Source organism: Athene cunicularia (assembly GCF_003259725.1).
Source record: "Athene cunicularia isolate RWA chromosome 1 unlocalized genomic scaffold, athCun1 chr1_part1, whole genome shotgun sequence".
NCBI lineage: Eukaryota > Metazoa > Chordata > Aves > Strigiformes > Strigidae > Athene > Athene cunicularia.
In genome coordinates, this window is record NW_020799091.1 from 42,086,411 (window position 1) to 42,105,866 (window position 19,456).

General features: G+C 34.1%; 1 protein-coding gene across 6 annotated transcripts in view; it reads right to left on the reverse strand.

Annotated features, from left to right (window-relative positions):
- Positions 1-19,456, reverse strand: part of DACH1 (dachshund family transcription factor 1) — a 271,940-nt gene that overhangs the window by 196,145 nt on the left and 56,339 nt on the right. For all 6 annotated transcript variants that reach the window (XM_026856377.1, XM_026856385.1, XM_026856403.1 and 3 more), the window contains exon 2: positions 14,901-15,016. In XM_026856377.1, the coding sequence (XP_026712178.1) occupies positions 14,901-14,952 (52 nt within the window). In that variant the 5' untranslated portion in view covers positions 14,953-15,016. The remainder of the gene's footprint in view (positions 1-14,900; positions 15,017-19,456) is intronic.

Here is a 19,456-nt window from a genome sequence, read left to right on the forward strand (position 1 = left end):
AATGCCATTCAGTGGTTCCTCCCAAAAGTTATTGCCAAATCTTGAATTAGGGGCAGAAATCAGATGCAGAGTAGGACATCAGTATGTTAGCCACTTTCATAAAACACAGAATCCACTATATCACTGTTTGTGCCTTTTATTGCTGCATAGAAAAACTTGAAAATATTAATTCATCAGAGCATACAGAGAATCTCAAACAGGCTCAAAAAGATGGAGATCTGTTCACTTGAGTAAACATAGACGGATGATACTCAGCAATGATTATGGGCCTATCTAGTTCATTTAGTGGAGCATAGTGCTGCGATATCTGAATTTGCATGTTCATATGGTACCTGCATCACACAGAGGTACTAACTCAGAAATGGGAGCTTTTTTGTCATGTTATAACAGTGATGCACCCAGGTTGACAGTGAATGATCTCTTTTGTATTGTAAATATGCTCTTAATTCCACCTTCTTGAAGGCAGTGGCAGACCAAAGAGGGAGAAATATCTGAAATGATTTCCACAAGTTCCAAGAAACTTCTAAATTCCAGGAACTTATGAAGAACTGTCAGCTTTCCCTCTGCTTCTGGCTTTCGGGACAGGCTGAAACTATTTTAATATCTGTGCCCAGAAAGCTCTGTTCTCAGTAGCACACCCTCTCTCTAAATAAAGTGCTCTTACGTATATTTAAGAATTAAGGTGTAAAAATTCAAGACTATTTTCTTCAGACATTTGGCAAAATGGACATGAGATACTGTTAAAAGAAATAATGAGCAATGCTAGCACCTGGAAATCCCTTTTCATTTGCAACTTATTTATCTATCAGTGTTTAGTTTTTCATTTTTTCTTTAAAATGAAAATGCCTAATGGCATTCCTCCAAGATTTACTACATTAGCCAGGCTGGTGAGATAAAGGATTCACGACTGATCAGCATGTTAAGAATAAGGGAAATAATAAATCTGTTGAGCTTGAAAGAACAGCATTGAGGCCAAAATATACTTACATAAATTGCTTTAATTTTTGGTCAGACCTGGTCAGGCAGCTGAACTACGTGATAGTTGTAGGTCCCTTCCAACTGAACTATTCTATTCTAGTCTAGTCTAGTCTAGTCTATATTTTATGTACATTAGGAACTTAAAAGCAAAACCAGTAAGTGAAATTTAACTGATCATCCTTGCTTTAATTTGGCTTTGTGTCTGATGAAAACACAACAGTGTAAAGTAAAAAAGGAATTTAACGGGGAAAGAATTCAGAGGTATCTCAAAATTACTCAGTTTTTAAAAATGGGAAGATGGGATGTATATATATTCTATTTAAAAAAAAGAGCAGTGGACAAAATTTAGTGGCCTAATCAAAACTATTGGAAGAAATGAGGAAGCACCATACTACACACCATGATATCAATACACACAGCCCCCCAAAAACTGTTGATTAGGATATAATCAACTTCTAAACATTTCATATATCTGAAAAAGACACTGTGATCTAGAAGACAGTGTATCATGTAAGATAAAGTGACTTTTGAATACAGATATAAAGCCAGGGCAGCAGAAACCATACCAACGCAACAAATAAAAAAGTGAAACAATGATATAGTAAACTCTGGTAGAAAGAATCACTTTAAGTAACTGTAGGAACAACATTATACAAAAAGTGAGATGGAGATAAGTGTGCACGAGATGTTAGCATTTAGTGACTGAGGATGAAATGAGGAGCCTTCTACTGGGAGCAGGTCACAGATGGACCTGTGTTAAGTGAATAAATACAATCAAATCATGAATAATTCTAAAAGAAGCAACAATGTAAATTCAAAGACAACTCCAAAAGACGGTGTTATCTCAGGTTATATAAACAGTTCTGAATTATACAGCAGAACAAAAAAAAAAAAAAAACAAAACACACTTATCACAATTTTTTTACAAGAAGAAAAAAGTATTTTCCAGGGGCATACCAAATACAGTTTCTGTGGTTACACTTCACTAAAACTGTCTAAGATGTGAGACAGAAATTAATTGGCAATAACCGTCACCCAACTTGATCACAAGTTATATAAGACCTACACTGAATATCCTTCTGTATTGCCTATGCCCTACTTTAATATGGGCTACCTACTGAATCTATTAATTTATTTGATTATTTAATAAAAAATACTGTCTGAAAAATAAACAATAATTCTGAAAAAGTACATCATTATTTCTAAGGCAAAATTCTGGTACTCTTTAACTTCATTTTAACAGTTCATTGGCCAAAGAAAGTTCTGTGAAACTCCTGCCTGGTCAACTAGACAGGACTGGGAAATTAAACATTTGGAGTGAATGGTATGGAAAAACATCCCAGGGAAAATCTTGTTAGGATTTACTGTTATTCTTCATTTATTGTTATCTGTTCCAAAAATATTTATTTCCATTATTAACGATTTAATTAAATAAATCTGCATATTAAATGAAGACAAAGTAGATTTGAGAAAGGAGCGGGGAGAAGGAGCATAAATTAAAATACTCACTCCTACCACAGTTCTGTGAGTTTATAAACCAGAGTTTAAATAGTTCAAAACTCCAAGGCTAAACCTGTGTAATCTGGAACCAGTGAAATTTCCAGTGCTCATTAAGGAATATGACTCAAATTAGGATGTATAAAGAATTACACATTCTAGTCCTTCAATCAGTTCTCAGGGGAGAGTTGGAAATTAGAAGTCACAAAGTTGAGATCCCAGAATACCTGTAGGAAACTCTAAAATACTTGTTAACATAGAATAAGAGTAAATATTTGCTCAGACCGTGTGACTTAGAACTCAAGATATTTTGAGATGATACATCATCTCAATACCGAGCTTAATATTTTGACTGATATCAGCAAATTCACTCCTGGTAATATAAGTGGAGAAAAATAAATAAATAGATAAATGGAAAACAAAACATCACCAAAATGCATCATAAAACACTATGATAATAATAATAATAACAAACTCTACTGAGTCTATAAAGACCGCAACTAACAATTATAAAGTAATTTAAAAGCAAATATTTTTCCTGATAAAATTATGAAGACAGTCTGTTAAAAAAGAAATTGAATGATTAGCCATAACTTAAAGACTCAAATAGTAGCAGTTACAAAGCAGGTATAGGTATAATTGCTGATCTCATGATGACCTTACATTTTCCACAATAAAGGATTAATTTAGAAGATCTCTTTCCAAGTGCAAAATCAGCTAACTGCTCTTTGAATTTCTGAGTGGATGTGCGTATGGTAATGTTTGGACTGAGTACTTCCTTTTGTGCAGAGGTATTATGGCACCGTACATATAGAAAAATGTATGGGTTTTTTAATTATTCTTCATCATCAGTTAACTTGGGGCCAAAACAGGAGTAAAAAGAGGAAATGTAAATTCAAAAGATCAAGAACTTTCTCATGGAGTAAAGAAGAAAGCAATTAGAGTCCAAAAAAGGTATACTGCAAGAGATTTTAATGAAAAAAAAAAAAAAGTAAACTTTAAAATGCATTGGACAAATGGTATACAGCTATTGAGCAGAAGGAGGAGAAACCAAGTTGCTTATACTTAAAATAGCATTTCCATATAAGTATTTTTAATTGCTTTCAGATGCTTTTAGATCTTAGTAGTGATTAACTTCATTCAGAAGATATGAGTAAATGCTTGTGTTTCGAAACCTTGTAAATTTTTGGCACTTGGTTTAATAAAAGATAAAACTTCCATAAAAACTTTGCCTCTGTCTTTAAACAAAAACCATACTAGAAACTCAACAAGTGAAATACTCATCCTAGTTAGTACTTTTGTAGTATAGCTACAAACCATGTTCTGTCTGTAATCAGCCATGGACAGTACAAGAAATAGAAATGGCCAGGACACTCATCCTCAGGAGAAGATACAGATGAATTTTTTCTTTAGGTTGGGAAAGATTGTAATAAGAAAAAGAGTTTAGACCTTCAGTTGTAAGCTGCAGGATATAAGCCTGCCCTCCAAGACAAAGAACAGCTCTGAACTGTTTTATCTGTTGGTACAGATGCAGCCATAAAAGTCATATTCTTTATAGGAATAGGAGCCTAAATATTAGCATCTCTTGCCCAGACCTTCCTGGCATGTAAGCATTCAAGGTTTTTTTCATTTAACTTAAAAGAGTTATCTACTACAAGAATACTTACTTATTTTGGTTCTACATACATGTCACCTCCTCCTAACAGTCCTTCCATATAGAATTTTAGGCCAGGTGATAATAGAAATCAATTTAAAGAGAAATCTAAGTCATTTACATTTTATATAAAAAAATGTTCTTATGGCTGTACTTAAAAAAAAAAAAAAAAAAAAGCTAAATCTTATTTCAGAATGAGTTATTCCATATTCCATAAACATGAAGCTCACATTGTTATATATTATAGAGGTAAAAGTGCTATATTTTTTGTCATTCACCTCTAGGAGTATGTTGTCCTCAGTGTGTTCAGCATCTGTATATTTGAGACTTCAAAGGCTGAATACAATTTGTGCTCTCAATAGAGGAAAAAAATTACTTTAAAAATTGTTTTGTCACACAGTGACTGAGTGCACAGGAACCACTGTTATCTTCCACTTGAATGAAATATTAATCTACTAGAATCTTTTGAGATACTTTTCAAAACAAATGTACTGATTCACGAGAAATCACCTTTCTCTTCTCAAATACTTGCACTGAATAATGACGGAATGCTGAAAACCATTCAGGTTTTTCGTGTTTTTCTTTCTTTTTGTTGTAGTCTGGCACTTGCAAAAAGAATGTACTTTTTGTGATGCAGTAAGTTACCTGGTTATTAAATCGCCCAAGTAACATAGTGCTTTTACTCCCATATTCACATACATTTATTAAGCAAGGATGCAGGGAAAACCTATCATGGTTGGCACTGTGTTAAGCAGATTTCTCACCATCTGAAATCCAAGCTTAAGCGGCATTACAGACCCAGTGTTCTAATACAGCAATTATATCTAGGTCTCCATATATTGGATTGATGCATCACAGCATATGAATTAAAGAATTAGTTTATTGTCAAAAGAAAACATAGAAGTGACATCATATTTTTAGCAGTGTTGTTGTTTAAGATCCTACCCTTGATTTTGATGGTTCCTAGCAAGGTAGCTCCAGTAACCTGATGTAATCATAAATGGAGATTACTGGAATGCGCAGCTGACACCACCTCTTGTTTTGAATTCTGTATTTACGCTACTAAAAAGTAGCATCCAGAAAGCAATGATGTTCTATTAACTTTTCTCTCAATAAGAGCAACTGAATTGTTCAAGCAATATGTGTAGTCTAAGCACCTATGGTATCAGACAGCATAATAAATATAGAGAAAATTTAGTAAATGCATCTGCCTATTTAAATTTAAATTTAGTAAATGCATCTACAATTTTTTCTACTTCCCCTATGTCAATCTAAATTTCAGTCACCACCTAACAAAAAGGTGATGTTGACAAAAACTTTACTTTTCAGTAAAACTTGTCAATACAGTCTATCTGCCATTCCTATGGACTTTGATAAGTTAAAATGACTCAGCGACATTATTTATTTTGCCTTAACTAGGTGAAGTTTTCCTTTCCTCAGATTATGCAGTCCTAGCATGCTACTGTCTTCATAGTCAGAAACTAATAAATCATTAATTGCTGACCTCATCAAAGCAATGTAATAACAGTAATACTCTCCTCAGAGATTTTTTTTCTAATGTCCATAATAGTCACATCTCTAATGACAGTAGCAGTAACAGTTCATTTTTTGCTGACAGCCTGAACACAGTATTTCACTGCAATTAAGACTGGACTGGAAGGAGATGATTTAAAAGTTACCTGTAAAACATTCATATCTAAAAAACATTTCAGAAAGACAAAACAAAGACTCCTATATACACACTGTTGAAAGAGGACAACCCCTGAAAGCAATGATACAAATACTTTAACAACATAGCTTTGTAACCTCTCAATAGCCATAAATTAATAGACAATAGCAATCAAATGTTAATTTGATTATATTAAATAAGTTGGTTATACCAACTAATAAAGAAGAACTCTATCTTCCCTCTGCTTTTCTCTCTATCAGATACACACAATTTTTTAATCCCCCTTCCTATCCTTTTCCATCCCACTCTGCCTTTCCCATGTTGCCTCAGGCACACAGCAACCAACCGACATAACTACCTATTTCTGCATCTTGAAAGCATCAAAGAACTCTTCTCACCTGAAGAAAGTAAAATGAAGTTTTCAAGCTTAGCATTTTGAATGCTCCAGTTTTCATAAACCACAACCTTTTGGAGGCAGCTCCATGAGCAATAACTGACAGATCATTTTATATTTCCAATCTTTCTACATGCTTAACTTCACATCACAATACAGTTCTGACATAAATACTCTCTGATTTCCAAACAGGAAGAAAAATGTTAAGCAACTTGCAGACGATCTGGAATCAAGTTTGAACAACAATCTGGCCCTGGAATCCTGAACCTGGGACTTGAACCAGAATAACCTTCCCCTTCAGAAACCTTCTCCCAGGTAAGACTACTTTATTATAGCTCTAATATATTGCATGGGATAACGTTAGTAACAACAACAATACAATGCACTGTGAACAACTGATAGTGGATTCATTATAATTCTGATCGTATGCTATCATGTCTTATAAAATTCATGCAGGCACTGTTACTAGAGCTGTAAGTCATAAGGACAACTCATAGTGACTGGCTCTCCTTGGAAAACTAAGTTCATTTTGTGTTCAATTAGCTTGTTGCCTAAAGGTTAGATATGATGTGATTATTAGATGCTTGACCCTTCTAAGCTGTTATCAAACACAGATGACTTGAAACAAATATTAATAAAATCAATTAATACAGTACTTAGCTCATTCTTTTTTTTTTTTTTTCTTGAGTTGTAGTCCTCTAAAGCTGCTCAGATATAATAATTCTTGCCTGCATACTTTTCATAAAGATATCATTTATTTGAATAAATTCTTAAATTCACCTACATCCTATATCACATAACAAAAAAAGCTGGGCTATCTGACATTTTTTTCTGGATATTCCCTTCATATTTAAGTCCTTGCATGAGATCTGGAAAAATCCACAATCATATTAAAAAATCACATTTGACACCACCCCCTAAAAAAAAAACAAACCCAAGTTAAATACATTAAGCTGCAGATTCTTCCTATACATTACAGAATCCCATTATGATACTGAAATCATGGACATACCTTTGGAATATATAAATTTGAAGTAATTTCTTATTTAATGCGGTATGTAGCACTGGTAGCAGATCAAACAAAAAACAAAGAGAAAAAATCATTCACACTTCATTGATCATGTTGTGCAAGGGCATAAGTAGTCTAATTCTACAGGACAGGAGATAGGCACCTTGATAGCATTCGAGAACTTCACATTATCATGATAATGCAGAACCACAGTTAGCAATGTGATGAAATTGAGTGTTTTACTAGATTTTGCTATGCCTACTCTAACAAGTACCACGTTACTGTACTGCTGTAGCAACTAACATCATTCAGTAAGAGACCAAGGTGTTTGCAAGACTGAGATATTACTGCAATTTCAGCATCTCAGGTTCATTTCTAGTGGCAGTGTTTAATAAAACAATAGTCCATATTTTATGTTTGAAATGGCAATGCACTGTTTGCTCTGTAAAAGGTTAGTTTTGAAATAATTAGAAATTAAATGATTGGGTATTGAATTATTTTGACTAAAAGTCCTCATTAAAACTCAAGAGTGGTTGGAAAGATACCAAGTTTATTATAAGAAAAACTGTAAACACAGGAGCATGATTATCTTGATGTTTTTCTATTGAAAGAGTTTGCCTGAAATCTGAGTTACAAGACAATCTCAGTATTTCCCACAATTGGTAAGCTGACATTTTTAATCATTTAATTTTATTAAACAATTAGTGTACTCTGAAATATGTATCTTTTCAATAACTTCTTCATTTCAATTATAAATAATAGTATGTTGGGATTCAGAAACCTATATTAATCACTAGTAAATGCCTCCATTATAGTAATCACTAGTAAACACATCATTAGAGGCTTTACTAGTATCTTCCAATAGTTCATCTTCACAAAATACAGTTCTTCAAGTGAGATCCTACATAACTGGTACAGTGTTAGCATTCTTATGGGGAAATTCAAAAATAAATACACTGTTAGCCTTCAGAAGGCAAAATTATTCTGTGATACAGGAAGGAACAAAAAAATTCTTATCTCAAATTTTCCACTGAAAGTTAGTAATTCTGTGCACATCACAACCTAATAATAAATAAGTAGTCACAAGATGCAAGGAGAAGAGAGGATTCAACCAGGTTATAACTACACTGTAAAATAACTTCACTCATTGGTTAATTCTCACAGACCCTGAGTGTGTCAGGGTACCTGCTTAAACATTTAATCCCAGAGTCACTTTTAAAGTGAAAAAACTTGTTACTTTTATACAAAAAAAGCTGGGAGCATTTCTGGAAACAGTTCAGTTCAGGGACTCTTCTCAACAGGCAGTGGATGAACCTTTACGAGGTCTGACTCTCTGAGTTACATAGTCATCAACAGTCTGTAGGCTTTGAATATATGTCGTGTTGTACGGTATAATACTGCAAAATGTGCAAGTTCTTATTGATTAAAACTTCTTAATAAAACAAGGGTCTATCTCTGAAAGTAATTTTTGGTTTTAAAAAGAATTTATGACTGAAGAAGCTATGTCTATGTAATTTATTGAAAACAAAGATACTCAAAAGCCTTCTCATGCTCGCAGAGCAAATGTGGCTAAATGGCTTTGGATTCAGAGACAGTTTATAATCTACCCGCTTCAAGATCTTACATACATTTGCCTATAACAAACCATGGAGTCACATCCTAGCTTCTTACAAAGAGCTACTTAAGTCACTGAACATTCTCAGAAGTCTGATCCTTTGATTACTGGGACAGCAATATAAATTCTTATAAGGCAGTGTTTTCTGCTCAAGTATTAGAATAAGATTATTTTTTAACACAACAATTAAAATGAAGGTTGAGGAGTAAAATATCAAAAGTCAGAAAATAATGAATTTGCAAATGCCTGAGATTATACAGCTAGGCACTTAAGCTCCCACTGTGTCTTGTTTTCTTACCCTAATATTATAGTTGCTGAAACAATTATTTTTATAAAATTTGTAGCTACATAAAAAATCAACTTAATTATTAACTAGTGAATGTAACAGACTCCCTGGAACTTAAACTAGTGAGCTTCCAGAACTTTTTCAGTGACAAAGCATCTTGTGATAAAGTAGAAGATAGCTAGCTATTCAATAGGATAATACTATGAAAAAATTATGACAGTGTTTTCAGAAGAGGACAGGTGACCTGAATTACACCTTAATTATGATTTTAAAAACTATGAAATATTTACTGAGTTGAGTCAGTATATCTTCCCACTGATACATCAACTAGTGAACACGATAGAAGCTTTCACATTAATTATAATGACTACTTCCTTAATGAAGTGCAAAAATATTTGTGTAATCTGATTCAGTTTCTTGAATTAGATTACAGTTTATCACTCTGAAAGCAGGATTTTTTGCTTATTTTTACAATAAGTTAGCTCAGCCCCACAGATAAACAGAATATCATCCTATAACACCAATCAAAGGCAATGTTAACATTAAGAATGATTAAACACCGATAACCAAAACACTGTGTCAACATGGAAGGCATTATAAAAGTAAGCGATAGCCACTCAATTTTAATAATATATCTTTTTAATCAACACAGGATCACAAAATGTACACACTAGATAAAATAAATAACCAAATGATAGGTTTGCTTCTCAAAATTACTGAGTATCTAACTCAAACTTTTCATTTTTAGTCCCTGGAATACTCATAGAAATTAACTCTTCACTTTGATAATTTAACTACCTTAAAACATTACAGGATTGAGTCTACCAGGAGAAAATACTTCCAACTACAGATTTTGTTTCTTGGCAATATCCAATATGATGTGGATAGCATCATAACAATGATAATCATATTTTAACCAGTTCTGTCTAATACAACATCAATAACTATGAGCCAGAGAAAATTAAAGTATTTAATTATGTGATTAATCTTTCTTTAAACACCAAATAATTCTATCTCCTCTGTTAGCAGAAATGTTGCTACACTTTTATCAGTAGCTGCATCTGTGAACTGCATTTGTTCTCCAAGCTGAAATAATCTATACAAAACCCTTCAACTCTCTCCTTACTCTAAATCCCCATAAAAATGCTTTGTGGCTCAAGAGAGTTTTGTAAAGGATGGAAGTTGGAATATACTTCTACTGAATCAGGCACACAGCAAGAGAGAAATTACGGATGAAATTGGAAATTACATCTTCAGATTATCACTTAAAAAAATAGAACAAGAGTTTAATACAGGACAGTAGTTATAATTAATACACATGAAACATTTCAGAGGAAGCTTAATATCTTTACACTGGAAGAGTCTGATATCAGATGTGGAATAACAGACAGAAGTACCTATCGTAAAGCAAATCTGTGCAAAATAATAATAACAGCAACAATAATTACTGACATTAATGTAAAATTAATGTAATAAATGAAACATGTAAGGTGCTTTGAAATAACTTTTTTTTTTTAATTGATAGTGTTCTTATCATGCCCTACAACAGTGATTTCCGAAGCACTTTATATTCACATTTTATCTTTGAGAGAAAGATGCAGTTCCTGAAATAAGTACAAGAGTTTTGTAGTTACTCATTTCATCACCTGTAGATTACAGATTCAGTAGGCCAAGCTGCAGAAGAATTAAGTCAGGAGCTTTACAAAACAGCTTGAAAACCTGAAATACTTAAGAATAATTACCAAAAAAAATAAAATTTGAAAAGTGAAGATAATTGCTTTTAAAAGTTTGTATGAAAAATAATGAAAATATCAGTTTATATGTGATGCAGCAACTACAGACATAAAAATACAGAGCACAATGTATATCATACGCTCCACTCAGGAATTACAGAACTGCTTTTTTGATTAATTACAGTTATCTACTGTTTCAACTTTAGACAACTTTTGAAGCTTCTAAGCACATTAGCCAAGAAAAGATCTGCAGTACACAGAGATATGCAGATCAAAGTTAACTATGATGAGCTATCTAGTTTTGGAAGGGCTTCAAGGTGTTATCCAGATAAGCCTGAAAAGTCAGTACACCTGTTTGAACCTACACCAAACTCTTCTGATTACATCATCTGTAACACAGGCAGATTTTCATTCTCTGGACAATTCAAGAAGGTCTTCATTTACTGTTACTACAGGTTTCTCATTTTGTCACACCTTCAGAAGTCCTACATTTAATAAACATAATATTGTCTTTTGTCAGCTGTCCAGTCTTTTCTAAACTCGGGAAAATTCTGTAAATGGACCCTAAGGAAAGACAGTAGACAGTTCAGGAATTGTGGGTAATATTTAGAATCTTGTGATAAAATGGGCAGATTATCACCCAAGAGGTGATCCTCACTTCTTTAATTTATGCTCCCTAAAAAAAAAGGTGGAATATTTTTCCATTTTTCCTTTTTTCCCTTTTGTTTCCTTTCCCAGTATGTTCCCTAAATCTCAGCTTAGTCACTAAATACTTCTCTAAAGTGAATACATTCTAAGTTATGATGCAAGGTTCCCTGCATGTGTTTTCAGACTGGACCAGTAACAGAATACATTTTAAACGGTTCCTTGACCTCCTACAAAAATACACAATTCTGAAATTTAATGAGAAGTCTCATCATACAGTTTTGTACCACTATTATTTTACACATAAACAATGCACACAGAACCAGCCCCTTTAGAAACCATGCATTATTTAAATGCATATCTCTGTATTATGCAGCAAATCTCAAAAAAGGAAAATTTTTGAGTAAAATCATACATTAAATCAGAGCATTGTGTATCCTAGATATATCTACAATTTCAGATCTCTGTTACTTGAAGAGCATTAAATAGCACATAATTGTTTGTGTGATCACTTATACTCTTTTGTAGGCAGGAAAGAAACTTAGTTATTATACTCAGATTATTAAATCAATCAGGAAGTTTAAAAAGAAGAATTTGTTACAAAAAAGAGAGAGAAAGGGAGGGTAGGGAAAGCACTTAACAATCTGGTACTTTGATTTTTTTCTGCTTAGAGATGTATCCTAACAGGAAATTCAAACTTCATAAACTTCTCAAATAAAAAGTCATCTTAGGACCACAAAGATGATGAAGGGATTGGAGCACCTGACATATGAAGAGGGGCTGAGTAAGCTGGGGCTGTTCAACCTATAAAAGCCTGCTCTGTGTGACCCTACTTTGACCAAGGCAGGCTGGACTACCTCTCCAGTGACGCCTGCAAACCTCAACCATTCTGTGGTTCTATGAATATACAGTAAAAATATGGAGGGAAAAGCTCACATGCGTCAAGAATTTTCGAGTATCAACTACTGTGGTATATAACATATAACAACGGCACCTAAATCATCTATTGCAGTTAAGTAGTTCTTTCTTGGTAGTTCTATTACAGTAGTTTTGGTACTTATTTGCAATGTACATGCAAAAATGTTCATTGATTTGAACTCATCAGATTGTAAGCCTATTTTTATACATGACTGTCTATAAAATGCTGTGATGACTATCATGTAGCTGTGATGCTCCTTATCTTTGTTGAGCCATACTCCACGGAACACTCTACACTACAGTTTGCTTCTTTCACTGTCAGTGTTTGCGTTTTTTGTACTGTTTGACACTCAGGACCACCACAATGGGAAAAAGTCATGCTCACCCATTCCATTGTGGTAAGCCACATAATGTGAAAACAGTTCAAACTTGATAATGATTTTATTTAAATCTTTCCTCTTTTGCGAGAGACTCACAAAGCACTGCCATCCTGAAAGGATTAGATGAATGGTAAACTTATATATGCCTATTTTCTTTAGTTTTGAATTATTTTCTTCCCTTTTTTTATCATCATTTAAAAAAGTTCTACATCTGGTTTTGTGGGTTGATACTCTAAGAAATTGTAGCTGTGCTTTTAGTACCATATATTTTTATCATTAACTTGTTATGATCAGCTTTAAAGGACTAGAGAGTAATTGGATACTTTAGGTATTAGTTGTGGTTTTAGGCTGCTTTCTTAGAATAAAAAAAAAAAAAAAAAGCCCCCAGAATACATATCAAGAGGTGATCTGTTCTTATACATTAACTGTAACACAAAACCCCAAACGATACAGTTGACAAGGGTTTTTTTTCCTGTCACCCTCTTTTTGGCCTGCTTATTTGTCTCTGACTTCTTTGATGTGATCTCCTTTCTACTTTTCCTAAGTATTTTTTTATTTGATATTCTTCTGCTTTACTTTTCCAAAATAATTTCCCTTTCCTTCTTTCTCTCATAAACACAAATGCTCTGCCCTATAAAAACTTTTGTTCTTTCCCCACACAGACCCTACCTATTATTCTCACATTGCACCCACTGTGCACCAACTCTACTTCTTTTACTAGATTTTATCCTGTAAATCCTATTGTGTAAAGTATTTTAATCCTGATTTTTTTTTTTCCCCCTGGTACACCTGCCCAGACTACCCTGTGCGTTCTGCTTGCCTAACAATCTCTCATGCTTGCCTACACTCTCAGTCTTACCTCTCCTTCCCTCTGCTTACAACTGTCTATTTACAAGCTTAGCTGTCTGACTTCATTTTGTCACTCCTCTTGATCTTAGCCTTTTGAAAAACTGTATTTCTAATGAAATATTTCTGGCTATGTGTCTATCTTACTACGTAAAGGAGCTCTTGAGCCCTAAGGCCAAGAGTTATGGCCCCACTTTTGTCTACAGAGCTAAACTCTCTTCACTTTCCTCCCTCTTCCAGACACAACATTTGCATCCAAACTGCCAACAATTTCTGTCATGTGATATTTCCTGAACTTCTTCTTGGAGAATGCTAGTCATCTATGACTATAAACCAAAACCATGCCAAGGATTATGCTTAATACTTAAACAGACATATGATCATGGGCACGTACTCAAACACCCACCCATCTATCTGATCTCCAAGACCCTGTAATTTTCCACTATGTTTCAATCTGTCTAGTTTATTATCTTTCCTTTGCCTTAGAGAAAATCAGTGTTAAAGACTGCAATGCGCCAACAAGTGGGGAACGACTGGGGAAGAAGTGGAAGCTCAGGTGAGCTTTGCTGAAGCAAGTGGAAGAATTTAACTCATCTGTAACATGAAGAGAGAGAATGTGGCACCATCATCAATAGATTGACTGTTGGGTGACTCCATCTTCAGGCAGCTCTGTTCATATCTTTTGTCCAGCACAGCCTTTCTTACATTAACTATGTCTAAGAGCAAGTCACTGCTAGGAGGTGTTACAGTAGCTTTCAAAAGAAAATAGTAGCTTGAGAAACAGGTTGTTACAGGACTTGACATTAGTATAAGGACTCAGGAGAGGTATCAAAAATAGAATTTCAGAATGAAAAATTACAGAAGAGGTGTGTGCATCATGGAATTATTTTAACTAACTCAGTTTCTTCAGGCAACCACATTCATGATGACATTACCTAATCAAGCAAACCAGCAAAAATCAGATCTATTAACAATGAATAGGGAGATTATTGTCTTATGATAGGTAATTCATGCTCTGAAAGGTTTTTTGTTTATAAAGAAAAAGAACAGGGGAAAAAATTATAAAATATTATTTGCTGTTATTCGTATTTTAAAGTACTGAGCTGCCACAATTTCCATTACATACAGTGCATTTATATAGCAGTGATATTACATTATGGAAACTCCTTTGTGATTATTTGGGTGCTGGTTTCCTAGCCTGTTAATTTATTAACAAGTGGATATAAGCCATGAATTCAAAAGATTGCCCGTGTGAAGGTGTTTCTAGTGATCCTACCTGTTGGCGGGATGATTCCAGGAGACATTAGGCCTGGGACAGAATGTGGCATGATATGAGAATTCTCTGGGGAGGTGACACTTTGAGTCCTCTTAGGAGGCCTTCCAGGTCTAGAACTGAAACAAACAAACAAAAAAATTTTTACAATTAAGCTGTTGTCTTACACATCATTTCAAAGTTGTTTCAAGTGGTAACATGGACTGTAAATAAATTTGTTTCAAGGACGGTTGCTTTTGCAGTTAGATGTAATAGACTTCCATCACTAATTAGATTACATGCTGAATTCATTTTCCTCATTGAAGATCAGCCACTCTTGATGCATAATTCATAGCCTGCACCTCGTTACCTGCTTCTTCATATTAATATCTATACACAGTTTGAATTGCCTCGTTTGCATATGCTAAAGTTCTGCATGCAGCCTTCAGCACGAAAATTATGCACTAACTTGTAATAATTATTACAGTCAGCCTGCTATTGATTTATGAGACTTTTAAAAACCAAATATGTGTAGTACTTGTAATGAATGATATTTTAAGGTTCTTCAGGAAATTAAAAGGCAATGGCTGCCTAAGGAAATGTTCTGCTTGTTTGATTTAATACTACAGTTAGCTGGGAGGTGGAATGAAAGAGTGATTCAGACCTATAGCACATTTTTCGATGATATGTTTTATTACTTCGCACTGCTAGCCTGATATCTAGATGATAAATGACAATACATATCTAATGTGTGAAAAGGTCTTGCAATTTCTTTATTTTTTGTCATTTAAAAGATAAGTCAAGTTATCATTTAACCCTTATTCTATTTAAAGTGAAAATCTCACTAAGACACCTTACTTTAAATATACTACTTTATGTCAGAAAGCACTCAGAAGTATTTGTGAGATATTGTTGAGCAACTGCCATCATAGCAGCTTACATCTCTCCAGTCTGGAAAAATGAAGGGCTTCAGGTTTAAGCGCTCCTTGTCTGTTAAATGCTCACATACACAACTTTCCATCTCCTGGACCATGTAAGTAGCATACAAATTAGATACAGAATACAATGAAAATACTTATTACCCACTTACATGCAAATATGTACCTGCTACATACAATGCATATCCAAAGACTTGTATTCTTATGTACAGATCATAGCACAGTACTGTTGCAATATCCTATAACTGCTTATTTAGGGGACGTTGTGAAATAACATCCCAGAAAAAGGTGATGTGCAGTTCTAGCACTGCAGTGTTAACCTACGATTTGCCAAAAATTTGAGGTTCTTCATTTGTTTCAAAACAAGAAAGAAAAGAAAGGTCACTATGAAAGGTTTTGCTCCTTAGGTCCTCACACTAACAAAATTCTAATCAAGAATAATGGCATTTTTAGCTATGCTGGGACTGCAGAAGGAGGCAGAAAATAAACCACCTCTATTTTCTATTCATATTCGTTCCCCTTGAGTTTGAAAATACCTTTTTTTCTGCAACTTCTACAACCTGCCTTCAATAAACTAAAAACAATCAAAGTACAGGGCATTTTCTTGGAGTTTAATGACTCAAGGCATTGAGCCATTAACCTTAACTGATCATTAATTCCCAACTTAATGTCCTGAGCTGAGGTCATTATTAAAATTATAAACTTGATAATTTCATTGATTGGTTTGGGATTTTTGATTTTCTTTAATACAAAATTGTCATATGTTCATAACTACAAGAAAAACAGTTGTAGAAAAATAATATTGTCTTATTCCAACTCACAGAACCAAATTAAGTGTCTCACATTTTTTTTTGAAATTTCATTTGTGATTTACAATAAAAATAAACATACCATGAATACACATAAAACTGATAAAAACATTATAGACAAAAATGATCTGATTTAAATGGAGTGTTTCTAATATATTCACCCACCAAAGAAATGCCACTTTGTAAGGAATTTTAACAGCTCAATTTAAATACCTATGATGATGTACTGTTCTCAAATCACTGTTGTGATATGAGTATGGAAGGGTCTGACAACAGCATAAAAAAACACAAGTAGGGTGCTATGGCTTAATACACAACCTACCAATGACTTTCAAGTCTTTAAACAAACAGGTTCACACCAGCAAAGCCTCTCCTTGATGCTTACTACCAAATATAGCCATGGTGAAGTCTGAATGCTTTCGTCTTTGATTTTGAGTAATACAACTACCCCTCTTCAAAGCCTAAGAGAAGGCACCCATCGGCAAAATCTATAAACGAAGGTCAGCAGCGAATTATAGGTGAGTGATATTGAAATATCCAAAGCAAAACTCTTCCTCTGGTTACCTTCTACAAACAAATTGATTGCACTACCCTATACAAAAGGGCTGTCACAGTCTAAGCCATAAATGAGTTCAGTAACCCAACACTACCCCATGATTTATCACCAAATAAGTGTTTTCATTAAGTCCTAAACTCCCAATTCCAATCAAACTAACAATATTTAAATGAAATTTCTGAGAAGTAAACCACTTTTATCCTGATATAACTTTCAAGTGACAAAGCACCAACCCCAGTGTACTGTAAAAAGGCCTTTATCTATTTAACAAACATTTATTCCTTATGACAAGGCAGAAAATCCCATGTAAGAATTATTTCTTAAGGTCTGGAAGATCTGATTTAGAGTCACGGTAGAATATGCAATACACAATTAAAATGAGTAAATCTCTGAGTGGTTGAAATAAGCACGCACTGTCCCAAATAACTGATTAATTAATAATTATTGTCTTATTTTATTATTTATATTATGTACTTGTTTCATTAACCAAAATCCTAACTCGTAATACTACTATTGTTCTATAGTTTTCAAGATATAAGAATTGCAATAATTTTGTAGTAATCATTCCCAGAGTTGTGGAAAAAACAGTATATAAAAATTAATTTTGAAAAATAGTCATTATGATTCTATTTGAAAACTCTCGTGTTGTTTTGCAGTTCATTATCATTTTTATAGCTATATGAACTCTTTAAAAAAAAATTTAAAAGCATAGCAAATGAGCCTAAGTATCACAAACAGAATAATAAAAATACCTTAATGAATTATCTTGTTGGTATTTTTCCTAAACTTGTGTATAGTAAAGACCTACTTATTTTTACCTTAGGACAAGTTCACTTTCATTCCAGGATAATATGCCTGCTTCATGGTACTCACATTCCTGTTCTGTATCAAAATCAGTACATTTTTCTTCAGTGTGAAAATAAAATGTAAATTCAATAGTTATGAGTTGATTTGTTATGCAAAAGATATATTTAATCACAGAGCAATGCACGTTATTCTTGTAGCTGATGTCATGGAGATACAAAAATCATAGAATCATAGAATTATAGAATGGTTTGGGTTGGAAGCAACCTCGAAGATCATCTAGTTCCAATTCCCCCGCTATTGGCAAGGACACCTTCCATACTGACCGGGTTGCTCAAAGTCCCATCCAACCTGGCCTTGAACACTTCCAAGGAGGAGACATCCACAGCCACTCTGGGCAACCTGATCCAGTGCCTCACCACCCTCATAGTAAAGAATCTTTTCCTTATATCTAGTCTAAATCTACCCTCTTTCAGTTTAAAACCATTACTCCTCGTCCTATCTCTTCACTCCCTGATAAAAAGTCCCTCTCCATCTTTCCTGTAGGCCCCCTCTAAGTACTGGAAGGCTACTATAAGGTCTCCCCGGAGCCTTCTCTTCTCTAGACTAAACAACCTTAACCCTCTCAGCCTGTCCTCATGAGGGAGGTGCTCCAGCCCCCTGATCCTTTTCATGGCCCTCCTCTGGACCCGATCGAGTAAGTCCATGTCCTTCTTATTTTGGGGTCCCAGAGCTGGACAAAGTACTGCAGGGGGGATCTCACGAGAGAGGAGTAGAGGGGTAGAATCACCTCCATTGACCTGCTAACTACACTTCTCTTGATGCAGCCCAAGACATGGTTTTTAAATCATCATTTCTAAACTGTTGATAATACTCTTTTTATTTAAATTTAGATTTTATAGATAAGCTTTTATAGGGATACAAGAGATATTTTAAGATTTTTTTCTTTTATGTGCATAAAATCATTGGAAGAACACTGGTCTTCTGAAGACACATTTGACTTCTTAAGGTAATGTTAATTATTTCAATGAATAAACTACTCGAAGCTGACGCATTTTGATTTTGAGGATGACTACAGTTTAGATTTCTTAGAGTTAACATAAACAGGTTGAAGTGCCAAAACCCAAAAAGCCAACATAAGTCTTGTGAATACCTAGGGTCATAGTACAGACAAGTCAAGGATTCTGTTGGAACTCCACAAGAAGACACTAGAAGAAGCAGACCTACATCTGGAAGTCATGGCTGGTCCTCCTCTCTGCTGTTTCATTCTCTGAAGACTATATTAGAGAGAGCAGAAATTAGAGAACTTCAGCAAGATTCAAGGAAGCCAGAATGATTAACTGTTTTAAAGACCTGAGGAGAACTCAAAGGAAACATACCAATTCCTTATTTACCCATTTAAAAGGATATGTAATAGAAACACAGAATCACAGACTGGAACATTGTCACTCTTTCAGCTTTTAGAATTATAAA